The 13853-nt window shown below is 42.6% G+C and overlaps 1 protein-coding gene across 6 annotated transcripts in view; it reads right to left on the bottom strand.

Moving 5' to 3' along the window:
- dip2bb (disco-interacting protein 2 homolog Bb) overlaps window positions 1-13853 on the bottom strand; it is a 37600-nt gene that overhangs the window by 13272 nt on the left and 10475 nt on the right. For 2 of the 6 annotated variants that reach the window (XM_018673451.2, XM_018673454.2), the window contains exons 2-15: window positions 9542-9619; window positions 8861-9016; window positions 4712-4837; window positions 4253-4594; window positions 3788-3934; window positions 3589-3606; window positions 3036-3155; window positions 1959-2156; window positions 1608-1699; window positions 1214-1324; window positions 972-1095; window positions 714-823; window positions 298-400; window positions 139-203 (exon numbers count right to left, since the gene is read on the bottom strand). In XM_018673451.2, coding sequence (XP_018528967.1) covers window positions 139-203; window positions 298-400; window positions 714-823; window positions 972-1095; window positions 1214-1324; window positions 1608-1699; window positions 1959-2156; window positions 3036-3155; window positions 3589-3606; window positions 3788-3934; window positions 4253-4594; window positions 4712-4837; window positions 8861-9016; window positions 9542-9619 — 1790 coding nt within the window. The remainder of the gene's footprint in view (window positions 1-138; window positions 204-297; window positions 401-713; window positions 824-971; window positions 1096-1213; window positions 1325-1607; window positions 1700-1958; window positions 2157-3035; window positions 3156-3588; window positions 3607-3787; window positions 3935-4252; window positions 4595-4711; window positions 4838-8860; window positions 9017-9541; window positions 9620-13853) is intronic. The other 4 variants (XM_018673453.2, XM_018673455.2, XM_018673452.2 and 1 more) reach the window with 3 other exon arrangements.

The raw sequence follows: 13853 nt of genomic DNA on the forward strand, positions 1-13853 counted from the left end.
GTTTTCAGAGCACACCAAATAAAAACACAAAGAGATCACCCAAAATTCACAACTAAAAGGAACAAAAGTGAATTTGAAAAGTGATGCCTAGCCATTCAATCAAATGCAACTACAAGCAAAATCCACACACACGCTCACCGTGAGAACACCATGCCACAGGCCCATATCCTTTTTAAAGTCCAGGACATTCACTAAAGTTTCCCCTTAAAGTGAAGAAAGACAGAAATGACTTCAGACTTGTTACAGCTGTGGTGATAAAGAAGCCTTCAGATGACGAAGCTGCAGGTCTATACTCACCCTCACAGTAATTGCAGGCCTGGGTCAGTGCTTGGCAGTGGGTCAACATAGCGACTTTGGACACAGCCACACCCACCACTGTGCCTTCTTTACTCGCCTTGTACTACACAGAAAGGAAACACATGAGAAACACATGTAAATACAAGATGTGCAAGATGCTACACACTTCTAATATTACACCAGGTGTAAGAATGGTTAGGTTTTAATGCTCCTATATAAAATTTTGCTTCTGTTGTGATCCAGTTGTGTAGCGAGTTTGATTTAGTTTAGTTTTACTGGTTTAGTCATTTGCAAATAAATGCAAGAATTTAAAGAAATTCTGTTCACTAGAGGATAAAACAAACATACTACCTAGCCTGCATTTAACTTAGGGCAAAGTACAGTTGGTCATAACATTAAAAAGGCAGCTCTGTTACCTCTATATATGCAGGGTCAGTGTTGGCGGTGGGGATGTGCGGCTGCCAATCTTTGGATGGCTTGGTCAGGTATTTTGAGTCTGTCACCACCCACTTCAGTCGAGGCCAGCCTATCAGAGAAAGGCATCAGTAAAAGTAAATTAAACAACTTTGAAATGGTCTGAAATTTGACCTGTAACTTAAACTGTGAGCCATTATATTCTCAGTTGTCACATATCTAATTTTTGTGTGCAAAAAATCTTCTTTTAGGAAACTGACCTTTGAATTGCAGTATTTCCCCTGTGGGTGTCTTGGGTAGACCCTTCAAACAGATCTCACTGGTCAGAGCCAGACCAACGCCGCAGCTGCCCAGCAGAAACCCCACCTGGCTGATACCTGCATCCTAAAAACACAACACACAGAAAAAAACACAATTATACATTCACAGGTTACAAGATTAAAGAAATTAGGCTATTTCTGTACTTAGAATATGTTCTTGATTCCCCTGGTGGCGTTCTTACCTTGCGAGACAGTGGTACCTCAATAGGTACAGGGATAACTTCAGCCAGGAGGCAGCCGTAGAAGGCCACCCAGAACATCCCAGGGTCACTGTTGGGGTACACCAGTGCCACCTACCAAGACATTCAACTTGACATTTAGCATTATGTTAGATTATAAATAGAAAAATGTGTCTGGAGATACAACATTCTTAGTCTCTTTAAAATTCTTATCAATAAGAGTAACAACACTACAAGTCTATAGCCAAATACACCAATTTAAATCAAGGACTACCACATCTTGTTGCCCATAAATACTGCAAAATGCATTCTTCTGTACTAAATGACTCAGCCAGGATGACACTACATTTGTGGTACGTTGTGTGTGTCTGTGTGTGTCTGTGTGTGTCTGTCTCACCCTGTCTCCAGGTTTGAGGATTTGCTCGTTCTTAGTGCCCAGCTTGTTCAGGAGGGTGTACGCCAGCTTCACACTGCGACTCCACAGCTTCCCTAACAGACAGAAGGTGGACGGGGGAGGTAAGATCGAATCTAAACACTGCCAAAAAAAATGTCACGGCACAAAGTACAAACAGCTTTTTCATATTGAGATCAAGGGAGATAACTTCCACCACAGAAATATTGCTGCTCTTTTCAGTACAAAATGTTATGACTCCATGCAGTTGTATGATACAAGCTGCACTTTGATTTGACACTGTAAACAAGCCTCCCATGCCTTCTGCATATTGAATAGCACAGCCGTGCGTCTCACCGTAAGTCAACGTATAGAGCGGTCTGCCCGTGATGTCAAGAGCAGTGAGGGCAGGGCTCTTCCCCTGCGTGGCCCCCCAGCGGGCCAGTGCTGCCTGCAGGGCTGGGGGCCAGTTACTGACCACTCCCAGAGGCTCTCCTTTCACTGGGATGATCTGACGACCCTCCGGCTTGGGTGTGTTGGGGTCTGGCTGGGGCACTATGAGAGAGACAACAGAACACTCTTGGGTACGTTACAGATTAATGAGGTCCATTATGGATGACACCAGGATAAAACACGGCCCATACATCATTGTTGGCCTACAGTACACGTCAGCTTCACTGATTCAACCTCTGAACTGGCTTTCTCTTTCCTCTTTCTTACCTACTCTCTCTCTCAGTTTCACATATGCACTGTTTCATGTGCAGAATAACACCGCTCAAAAACAGAAAAATATTTCAAACTGTTAGATCACAAGGTGATAAATATATGACCAAACCAAAACACTGGAGCCACTCTCTAATAAGGCACCTTTCATACATTGTAAGTAACTGCTTTATTAACGGTCATTTACAATACTGTACAGATCAGTTATGAACCACTAATAAGAACAAGCTTTGCCAGTTTGTGAAAATCCCTTCAATTGTCTGGACTTTTTTTTCCAACTTTACCAACACTCATTAGCATGTACCAATTATTAACAACTTACAAACCTTTAGAACTGCATTGTTACCAGATAGGAAGGGTTAACACTGACAACTTTAGGATTTTTCACAAACCCTTGATAGTTTACAACTGATCTTTAGACAAGTAATAAACATTTATTAACATTTGATGAAGCTGTTGGTTACAATTTCTAAGTACTTTATATGGGGTGACTTATGAGTAGTGCCCAATGTCTGTTTTCAAAATAAAGTAGAATGTTTAAAGTCTGCACAAGTCATTCAAAATGTATTTATCGATGCAACTGGAACATTCAAACTCAGGTTATAATGTAGTATAATTTCAGGAAAAAAAATGACACTGAAGCTACTAAGGTAAGAATTTAAGGGGAATACTGTGAACACAGTGGCCGAAGTCTTTCATGAATCAGTGTACCTTCTACAATCTCCTCCGAGTCGTCGGTGAAGAACTCGCTGAGCGGGGGCCTCTTGGGCCTCTTCAGGGTGTTGAGAAGCTGCTGGATCTTAGTGGACACTCTGCTGCTCACAGGAACTCCTACAACCGGGGGGGGGCAAACACACAAAAACACAGTCACACACACCGTGGTTCATACACACAGTGACAAAAACATCTTGAACGCTGAAACTTCTTCCCATCTCACAGTCTGCTGCTCTTCATCCCATGACACAGGAGACTGTAATTATTTGTTATGATTAAATTATTTGTCATGAATTGATTGTAATAACTTTAATGGATAAAAAGCAGCATACGGAGGTGGCAACAACACGAGGAAAACACAGTGAGAAGTGGGGTAAAGGTTGCTTTTCTTTTTTTTGTTTGGGATCACACGTGAGGATTCATTTTGTGTGTGGATGTTGTGTTTGTTGCATTTATTTCTAGAATCATTCAGTACAAACAGGAGGGGGAGTACGGGTAGAACAGCAAACACAGAAGGCTACGGACATGATACAGTAAAGATTTTTCTTACTCTGGATATTACCTCTTCCTATCAGCCAGTCAAATAAACATGTGACAGGGTGGAAAAAGATCAAGAAGAAAAGAAAGCAGTAAAGTCTGATTAATGATACATCATGTGGTTTGGAAGTCAACACTTATTTTGAAGAGAGAGGAGTCAGTCACAGGCTCCAGCCACAGACAAATAAAACGTTGTGTGGTGTGGCTGTTACCGTCCGCGGTCTCCATCATGCTGGAGCGGCTCTGCCCGCGGCTCATGCCCCGGACCACGGCGTTGGAGGGCAGGTCCACGCGTGGGCCTCTGGCTGGATGGGCCACAGCTGTAACATCTGGAGGAGGGGCGCTGTTTTGTGAGGGGGCTGCAGGGGAAACAATGGAGGACACTCTGAGCAAAGTCATCCCAGCTCATTCAGCTCACTTTCTAATGCCTAAAGGCTTTCAAACACACTAGAAACCAGCATACATATAAAATTTGCACTGTCAAGATTCAGTCAAAATTTAGTATATAGGATTTATTCACTGTTTGTCATATTGTCTTTTAGCGTATTTATACTGTGTTATGCTACAATTGTAGGCATTACATTGTGTTTTTTGTTTTTTTCTTCCTTTAGAGTTATAGCAACAATGAGGGAAAATTCTGACTTGATGAACTAATACAATTAACAGCAGCGTCTCACCGATGCGACTGTTTGCCAGCATGTCGGTCACAGCCGCGGTGCGGGGCTGCTCTTGCGGCTGCTGCTGAGGCTGGTACTGAGGTTGGTAGTGTGGCTGATACAGAGGTTGGTACTGTGGTTTGTACTGGGGCTGAGGCTGAGGCTGAGCTTGGCTCTGTGGCTGCGGTTTGGCCTCCCCGTGGGAGAGGGTGGAGGAGGCCGAGGAAGAGGTGGAGGAGCCCTGGACGGAGCGGTTGATCCAGGAGTCCGGGCTCTGCAGGTTGGGATTGACCGGGGGCTGGGGAGCGACCACTGACGACTGCCTGCGCACCGATGTCTCGTCTTCGGAGCCCGATGAAGAGTCTAGATAAGATGGAACAAAGTATGAATCTCCAGCTGTGTATCTCTCTGGCTAAAGGTCAGTTCTGTCTAAAATAGTGTCTTGACGGGACAGGAGGATTGTCCTTCCTCCTCTCCTACCTGGTGGTGTGCGGGTTTCAATAGGAGACTGGACATAAGTGGAACGCCGCTTGGTAGGCATGGGCAGCGCCATCTTCTCCTCCTTATGTTTAGCCAGGGCAGCTTGTACTGCCTCTGTATGGATATCTGCATAGACAGAGAACAATAACACTCTGAGTTAAGGATAACTAAGTCCTGGTGGCTTTGGAACTGATTAAAAACAAGGAAACAATGAAAAAAAAGAATTGAAAATTCACTCAGCAAGAAATATTTTGCCCACAACACACAGTCATGGTCTTCTTTTTACAATAACGAGAGATTTCTGCTATCGCCCTAAGTGGTTTCTGTGGTGTGGATTCAAAGCAGACTTTTTCTTCTTTCTTCGTATGCTGGTTTATGTAAAGACTTTAAAATTGCATTCTTTTCCTGAAGCTGCTTCAATATTACTATTATTTATTTTGAATTATTCCACTGAGCTGTGAATCCTCTAGTTCAATGCCAGCCTAGAGGACCCACAGAGAGCCTCTAAAATGTATCAAGGGCAGAAACTATGGTCTAAGAACTAAGTTTAGACCCTGGTTCCTCCAGTTGAAAGGAAAGTGAAAAATCCAGCCTTTCTACTAAAGTTCTGGGTTTCTGCAGAACTATTTGTAAAAAAAATGTTTTTACAATTATTTATTTCCATTTATCCAGAAAACATCAAATAGCTCCATTCGCATTTTTTTTCTGTCATTAGTTTATTGTTCCATCTACCTGCTACAGTGAATAGCATTACTACCTGGCACAAGGCATCTCTCCTTCTTTTTTATAAGGATAATGTTTTATTGTGCACGGCCTCTGTTCAAATAAATAAATTACAATCACAATTACAATAAATCTGGACTGAACAGAATAAACATAAACATCTGCTGAACAAAATTATTTTTGCTTGAAAAAATACTTGCATTAAACAACCTGAGAAGAAAGAAAAATCAGTCTGGTTTGTTCTGTTCACAGCTCATAGCCACATTCAACCTGTGACGAAGGTAAACATTGCATTATGAATGATTACAAGACAAAAAGTCTGGTATCAACTACAGTGTTTTTCCAGTCATTTTTAACAGCAGCCTTTTAGTTTCAATAAGCTTTTGTTCAAGAAGATACAGCATATTAAAACATAAAAAGAAAATTATAAGTGAAGTCAGAAGAAAATTCTGAGTTGATGACTGTGTTTTCCCACTGAAAAAAGGAAACCACGACGGGAGCAGAGAGCAAAGCTGCGTATTAGCCCACACACTTGCCTACACACATGCACACAGTAATAAATGCAGAGATACTTTCACTTGATGACACCCACGGACACATTTTAAAAAATGACCACGTGAACAGCCACATAGTCAGACTGTGCAACAAAACATGCGCAACAAAAACCCACTCACTGACAAATCACATCTATTAACTCAAGGGACATTATTTCCATTCAACACATCAACACATTTAAATAAATCATCAAGCACAGCTCATTACACAGCAGCAGTGGGGACCATTATTACATAACTGGCACTCTGCTGAACAGATTGCTCCGGGCTAAATCATCCACCCTCATAATGTGCCGTCGTCCACCCTCACACAGGAGCGTCAGGAGAGGCTGACTCCTTACACATGTCTGGGAGGACGAGGTCTGTCTCCGTGGTGGTGGGATGTATTTTATATCGTCTCCAATTAACAGTGAAATTTACAAGCAGCTAAAGGCTATAATACAGTATTATTACATGCCTCTGGTTTACTACTGAGAATCTGAATCAGTGGAATCATTGACAGAACATACATGTGAAACTATAGAAACAGGAGCATCATAAAAAACAGCAAACATTGTGTTTTAGCGGACACAGTGCTGACAGGTTGTTTAAGAGGAGTAATAACTGGAGGAAGCTGGGAAAGATGAGAGGCAATTAAATTAAGGTTGTTCTGCACTTTCTCCGCAGCCCATAAAATAATAAACATTTTCATTTCATCTGTTTATGACTTCAGTGACTCCCTTACTTTCCAGTTAGCGCCACCATGAGGGTGATGTTTTTGGTGACAAATGTTAGATGGGTCTTCATGAAAATGTGTAGAGGGATTCATGTTGGCCTCAAGATCAATTGTAATCACTTTGGTGATTCCTTTATCTTTCACATAGTGTAGCAATGATGTCAAATTAACACACACAACCCATTCGTCATTATGAATTTGGTTTATGACCAAATGCCTGTAAAACAATTGACATTCCCATCAGCCTCAGCTGTGATTTGTTATCACTACTAATGAGCTAATGTTAGCATGCTAACATGCTATACTAAGCTGACTGACATGATGTACATTATACCTGCTAAACATAAGATATTATCATTGTCACACTGACAGTAGCATTTAGTAGCTAATGTAATGTAATGTTAAGTTTTTGAGGTGGTGATTTAACTTTATGATCATTTTGGAGGGTGTAGTTTGTAGTGCAGCGCCACAGTGGTGCAGTGGTTAGCACTACACACAGCAAGAAGGTTCTGGGTTCAAGCCCCGGTTTGCCTGCTTTTCTGTTTGCTTGTCTGTGCCTGCGTGGGTTCTCTCTGGGTACTCCAGCTTCCTCCCACAGTTCAAAGACAAGCAGGCTAGGTTAAATGGTGACTCTAAATTGCTTGTAGGTGTGAATGTGAGTGTGAATGGTTGTTCGTCTGTATATGTTGGCCCTGTGATGGACTGGCGATCTGTACAGGGTGTACCCCACCTCTTCGCCCAATGTCGGCTGGGATAGGCTCCAGCAGATAAGTGGTATAGATAATGTATGAATGAATGAGTTTGTAGTGCTGTTAAATTGTACTGAGTTTTACTGTTAGGTGTTTCCAGTATTTGTCTATCCCCTTTACTGAGAGTAGGCTTATTCAAATGTAAGAAAACACACCTCATTGAAATCACTTGCTGTTGACAGGAGTGAAAATTACAGGTAACACTACACAGCGGGTGGCTGTGGCTCGGGAGGCAGAAGTATTTAAATGCAGTCGATTTACCATTTACTACACACACACTGTAATATATAGCAAATAGTGAATGAATAAATAAGGGAGGGATTTAAGAAACTTGAAACTTCACAGTTCCCTTTGAAAACAGCCTGGCTGAAATGGTGCTGTAGTGCACTTTACTGTACTTGAACTGAACAGAGTGAAATGGATGAAACACTCATTGTAACAGCTCATCATCTCTCTTGTCCTTGCTCTCCTCCAGGCCGTTTCTTTCAACCCATCAGTCCTAAAACATTTTAACACTGGGCTGTGAAAGACAATGCTGCATTATACTCACTTTGTACATTTCAGCATGGCCCCTCATTCCTCATTTATTTCTTGATATATTGTGCCAATTAGAGTTTTGCCTCTGTGTTGAATCCTCCAATCAGATGAAAAATGTCCTGTTGCGCGTCAGATTTTTAATGAAAACAAAACAACCCTCCACCGAGCTCCAGCTTAACAGATTTGACTCCAGTCAGTTGTGGTACTTAGCATGCTGGAGTGCGAGGGTGTTTCACATGAGAGGAAAGAATTGTTGAAAAGGCGAGCAGGAAGAGAGAGTTAAAGAGCGAAACAGAGGGGTGTGGGCTGATCTGGAGGGAGGATGCTTTTACAGTCTGCACCTCAGCTAACAGACACACAGATATCCTCTTCACATTGCTCCATGCTCTTTCACCTCTACTCTGCCACTCTGTTTTTCTTTAGCCTCGGCAGCGTCAGGTTTTCCCCACCACATCAGTATTCCTCTGTTCTCCACACAGCCTCCTCACACATAGTCGGGCAGTGACATCACTCTGCTTTCACAGAGTGGGGGTCCTCACTGAGGGGCTCCCCAGCTGCAGGGCTGCTCTGCCGTCTGTCTTTCTCAGCCCTTCACACACACACACACACACACACACACACACACACACACACACACACACATGCTCTTCTTCTTTAATTGGTCCCTTTGAAACAGGCCAGTGTGTCTGAGCTTAAAAACAGACCGGCTCAACAAGTGAAGCTGATGTAGGCTAATTTGAATGCTGCAAACTTATCAGAGGAAACTAGATTTCCTCAGTGACTGAGTGAAATCTAGTTGCTGAAGCCGTTTTTTGTTTTGTTTTGGGTTTTTTTTTTTTTTTTTTTTTTTGATGTATGAGTTCTTGCTGACCTGATCTATAGCGGTCATCCCTGGTTCCTCCACCACGATGCGTTCTGCGGGAACGCCGTTCTCGGTACCGGGATGAGCTGGAGGGGGGAGGGGCGTGGCTAGAGGAGGAGGAACTAGGAGCTGGGGGCTGCACGTCATTCTGAGGGGGCGGCTCTACTGTCAAAGAAACACAACAAAGAAGCATTAATAGATAAACAAACACATGGGACACTTAACATCTTGCCAGCAGCCTCTGTGTTTGGTGGACTCCACCTGCTACTGGTCAACCAACGATTTCTACAAGTAGAAAAGGAGCATCCGAAAATAAGTTTTGTGTTCAACTACCAGTGGGATGATGGGAGATTAGGGGAGAGACTGTACCACAGCAGTGAGCATTATAACGTAATGAACATTTACACTCCCCAAGTTATTCTACAGTGAAGTTAGGTCATCATCATTTGTTTTTTTTTTGGTTTGTGAAATACATTTACAGTGTGAAACTCTGTTGTTATAAACAGACTCGGGTGTGACAACATGCTGTAATGGGCGACTCATAACAGCAGACCGCTGATTTTGTGTAACCGAGTTAAAACAATACAACACTGAAAATCAATTCAAATAGAATCATAAAGGAAAAAACATATTTGTGTATAACCAGAGAAGAAAACAGCAGAGAGATGAGATGCGTGTGGGGGGGTTTACCTGGTGTGTGGATGTGGATGATGTAGGGAGCCAAGAGTTTGGCCCTTTTCTTCTCATAGCCCTTCTGTGTAATGTCACCTGCAAAAAAAACAAACAAAACCAAAATGTAATGTATTTTTTTTACAGACTGGACGTATTCACACTGTCAACAGCCTTGATCTAAAGGATTTTTTTTCACTACTTCAATGAGCAACATTTTGGCGGCAGTCCTTCCCCATTCAACATTACATAACAAGTATTCAAATGTCTTCCTTCTTGAAAAAACGCGCATCAACCCCATTTTAATGGTGAGATCACATCTACGTGCAATGTGGAAACACTCATTCAAGTGTTCTCTCCATACTTTGATGACAGACTTAACACTTCTGGGCTGATCTACTTCCTCTGATGTGTCTGAATCTGGTCAGTCACCACCTGTTTAAACACAAGAGTGATGACAGAGGAAGGAGAGAGAAACAGAGAGGAGAAAGACTGGTACAAAAAAACAAAAAACAAGTAAAGGAGAAGATGGAAACACAGATGGATGCAAGCAGCCTTGCAGTAATCTCCAGAGATGGCCGAGGGCGTCAAAGATGTGGCTCTGTTCCAGCCTCAACGACAACACGGAGGGAAAAACAAAACAGGGCTAAATTTGGAAACTTACGGAAGCGTGGGCATGAGATGATGGGATGATTCAGAGACACAGAGAGAGAGAGAGAAAACAGAGCGGCATGAAAGCTGAGGACGAGAGAGGTGGGAGACACGTGGAGATAAAACCGGGAATGACAAGAGCGCAGAAGAATGAGGAAGAGACGGAGATGAGGTGACAACAGGTGAGTGACAGAGGACAGGGGAAGAGGGAGGAATCCCGATTCACAAGCTGGGAAGCGAGCAGTGTCCCTTCAACACCCCCCTTCCTACCCCCCTGCCCCTCCTGCCGACAGCCCATCTGCATCTTCCTCCGCCCCACCAGACCCAACACAGGCTGACGAAGCTCTCTGCTGGCCCTGAAGCCATGCAGTAACTCTGCCAAACTCCTCCGTGGGCAAAGCTGTCAGATTTTCAGACACGTACTAAAAATCCATCTGGAGAGCCTGCACTCACTTTTCTAGTAACGGTAATGAACAGTGATGATTCATTCAGTATGTCTGCTAATGGCTGCTCTGGCCTCTCTCAAACTCCATCTTCATCATGAGGACTCTCTCTGTGACAAGGGAGAAACCTCAACATTTTCATACAGAGACGTCCAGTATCTATACGAATGTGGCAGGCCTGTTTATTAAGTAGAAACAGATGATGAAATAAGCCTTCCTCCGTGTGTGTAATAACTCCGGGTTGTTTCCTCTCTGCGTAATATTGGCCGATCTGACAGGTGATCCTATTTTGTGAACAGCAGCGACTCCTCTGTAGCTGTATCATCTCCCAGAGCTCCGAGCTTTAATCCCTGATTAGAAATTAGGCTGCTGAGATGCACAGCGATGAAAGGTTGAAACTGTCTGATACCAATGTCGTCTCTTCCCGGTTACACCACAAAGGACAATAGAGATTAGATGAGGATTTCCTGGCACACACGACACAGGTGTGTACCTGCCAGGCACACGACTACACAGAGGGCAGACCTGGGGTCGGACAAATCAGACGAATTCAGTCACAATATTGAAGGAGAATTCTGCTTTGTGACAGCTTTGGTCTCATTCTCATAGTTTTAGCCATTGTTTCTACCGGGAATGATTAGGTTGAGGTACTCAATAAACTACCTGGGGAATGGGCCAGGTTTCCATGTGTGTGCACACACACCACACACACACACACACACACACACACACACACACACACACACACGCACACACACACAGAAGTAGGGATGTTGCTGCAAATGTGTTTTTATTTGGAAAGGGAAATGTAAAGAAGCTCAGTTAAATGAGGTTTTTATTATCCTTTACTTATGTTTAGACAATAATGAATAATGTCATAAACCAAAATCCATCTGGTTTTATGTTGCTTATCTTTCCCCCTCAAGAGCTTGACTGTAGTTGTCCTGTAGCCTACACAAAAAACACACTGGCTTCTAGTCAAACCCCTTTGCAGTCTACAGCAAACCCATGGATGTATTGTGAAATGTGAGATAACCTTTGGAAAGGGTCCATGTACGCTGTGTACTCAACTTCTGGATCAGACAAAACCAAAAGTGAGTGTACACAAAATGTCAGAAATAATCCTTCATTGTGCAACTGCAGCAAGTACACCAGGTCCAAGTTTACCCAAGAGGTTGGTCTATAATCTGTGGTGGACAGTTTGGGTAATAATTTTGATTTCTCCTCCTAACCTCTGGGTTTGTGAAAGCTTGTGTTTCTTGCCCTGTGCCACGTCTTTTTAGCACTGTTGTGTTTCTAAATGTTAGAGGTAGATGGTCAAACTACAAAAACACCATATGGAAAATATACGGCATCACAATAATCAAACTACATGAGACAAAACTCTCTTGCTTGGAATCATTAACTTTGAACACCAGTATGATAATATGGTCATATCACCTCAGCACGACGCCACTGAAAGACAATACACAGACATTTAACCATTGACTGATCATCTTACCTTTAATTGAAACATCATAAGATCTACAGCAAATCAGCCATCTACAAAATTAAACCACCACCACACTGCTGACACACCACAGACAAATATGAGAGTGCTCATGTTTGGAGGGTATCACCTGAGAGCCCACTTCAACACAGTATCTACTCAGGAACTGAGGCTCTTTTCTTTTTTTCTGAACAAAAATGGAAGAAAAGCAAACACTTCCATAAGTAATGCATGAACGGTACAGTTGGCCTCGCTCAGTCACATGATTTATTTTTAGCTCATGTGAACAGGCAGTTTCTCTGCAGAAAGACAGAGAGAGGAGGAGAGAGAGAGGGAGAGAGGGATGGAGCCAGAGATGGGGGAGGGGCTGGCATAGCATTAAATGAATCACAAAGTAATCACTCTTCCATCTGGATGATTTGAAATTCATCTGTTTATGCTTGTATCATCAGATCCAGACTCCAGTAGTGGGACCTAAAGACTTAAACCTCTTTCAAAGGTCCATCCTACAGGTGAACTACAGGTGAACAGATATTAAATGTGGTAAAACTGGCAAAGTGGTATATGAGAAAAATGAGAGAAGCCCTTATAATGTTCTTTTTGCTGTTTTTTTTTTATTTTTATTATTCAGTGCAGTTTGAACAGCCAGAGCTTTATCTTCTGTATGAAACAAAACAAATAAACTTTTTAAAGAAATCTAATTGTGCCTCTGTACCAGCCATGGCTGTGACTGGAGGCATTATCTAATGGTTATGGTCTGTCCATTTCTCATGAACACGAAATCTCAGAAATGCAGCAAGAGAGTTTCTTTAAAAAAAATTCACTTGGAATCAAGGATGAACTGACTGAATTCTGGTAAGCAAAGGTCAAAGGTCAAGGTCACTGTGGCCTCACTAATGGTCATAATTCAATAATTCATACACTAATTACAATAAAATTTTACTCAAATGTCTTGTAGAATAAAATTATGAAATTATGACAGGGTCAAAGGTCATGGTCACTGTGACATCATAATGTTCTGCAAAAACACTTTTATTGAACACCATAACTCAGAGACAGAAGGGGAGATTGTGACCATATTTCACATTTGGTCAGATGATGGGTCTTCATTATATACTGCATATGTTATGTATATGTGAGTCTGGACAGACATGGATGTAAAGTGAAACATGACTGGTTGGCAGACACACAACTGTGATACAGTACTTCCAGTTTATTTAAAATCTACTACAAGAATCTGTTCCTGTCTGTTCACAGTTTACTCTCTAATAAACAGTCAAAGAGATCTTCTTAAGAGGCAAAGCACAGCCCTGCTGAGGTGATCACAGCCCCACTTGTTAGCCCACTTTCTCACAGTGACCCAGTCATGTCTGTTCCAATGGTGGAGGTCACAATCAAACCATTTCAGTGTTACAGTCGGGCTTTGAACAAGACCGCCTCGGTTCCCCTGGTTCATCTTGGTTCGACAGTTGCATCAGCGAGGTGCATTCACCTCAGTGCGTACAGTTTCTTTTTCCACTTGACAGAAAAACATCAAAGCTGTGTCTTCTCCCAGCCCCGTACACTATTGCTAGCCTCAGATTATTTGAATTGCAGCGAGACTGCTCTCTCCTTCTACCCCACAGGCACTCCATCTGAATAGTAATTAGCTACCGACCTCTATTCTCCTTCCCTGCTTTTTTCCTCTCCCTTATCACATCTCACTCAGTTGCTTTTCTTGTGAAAACACACGTCAACACCTGCTTACTGA

The sequence above is a fragment of the Lates calcarifer genome, linkage group LG12, assembly GCF_001640805.2.
Source record: "Lates calcarifer isolate ASB-BC8 linkage group LG12, TLL_Latcal_v3, whole genome shotgun sequence".
Classification (NCBI taxonomy): domain Eukaryota; kingdom Metazoa; phylum Chordata; class Actinopteri; family Centropomidae; genus Lates; species Lates calcarifer.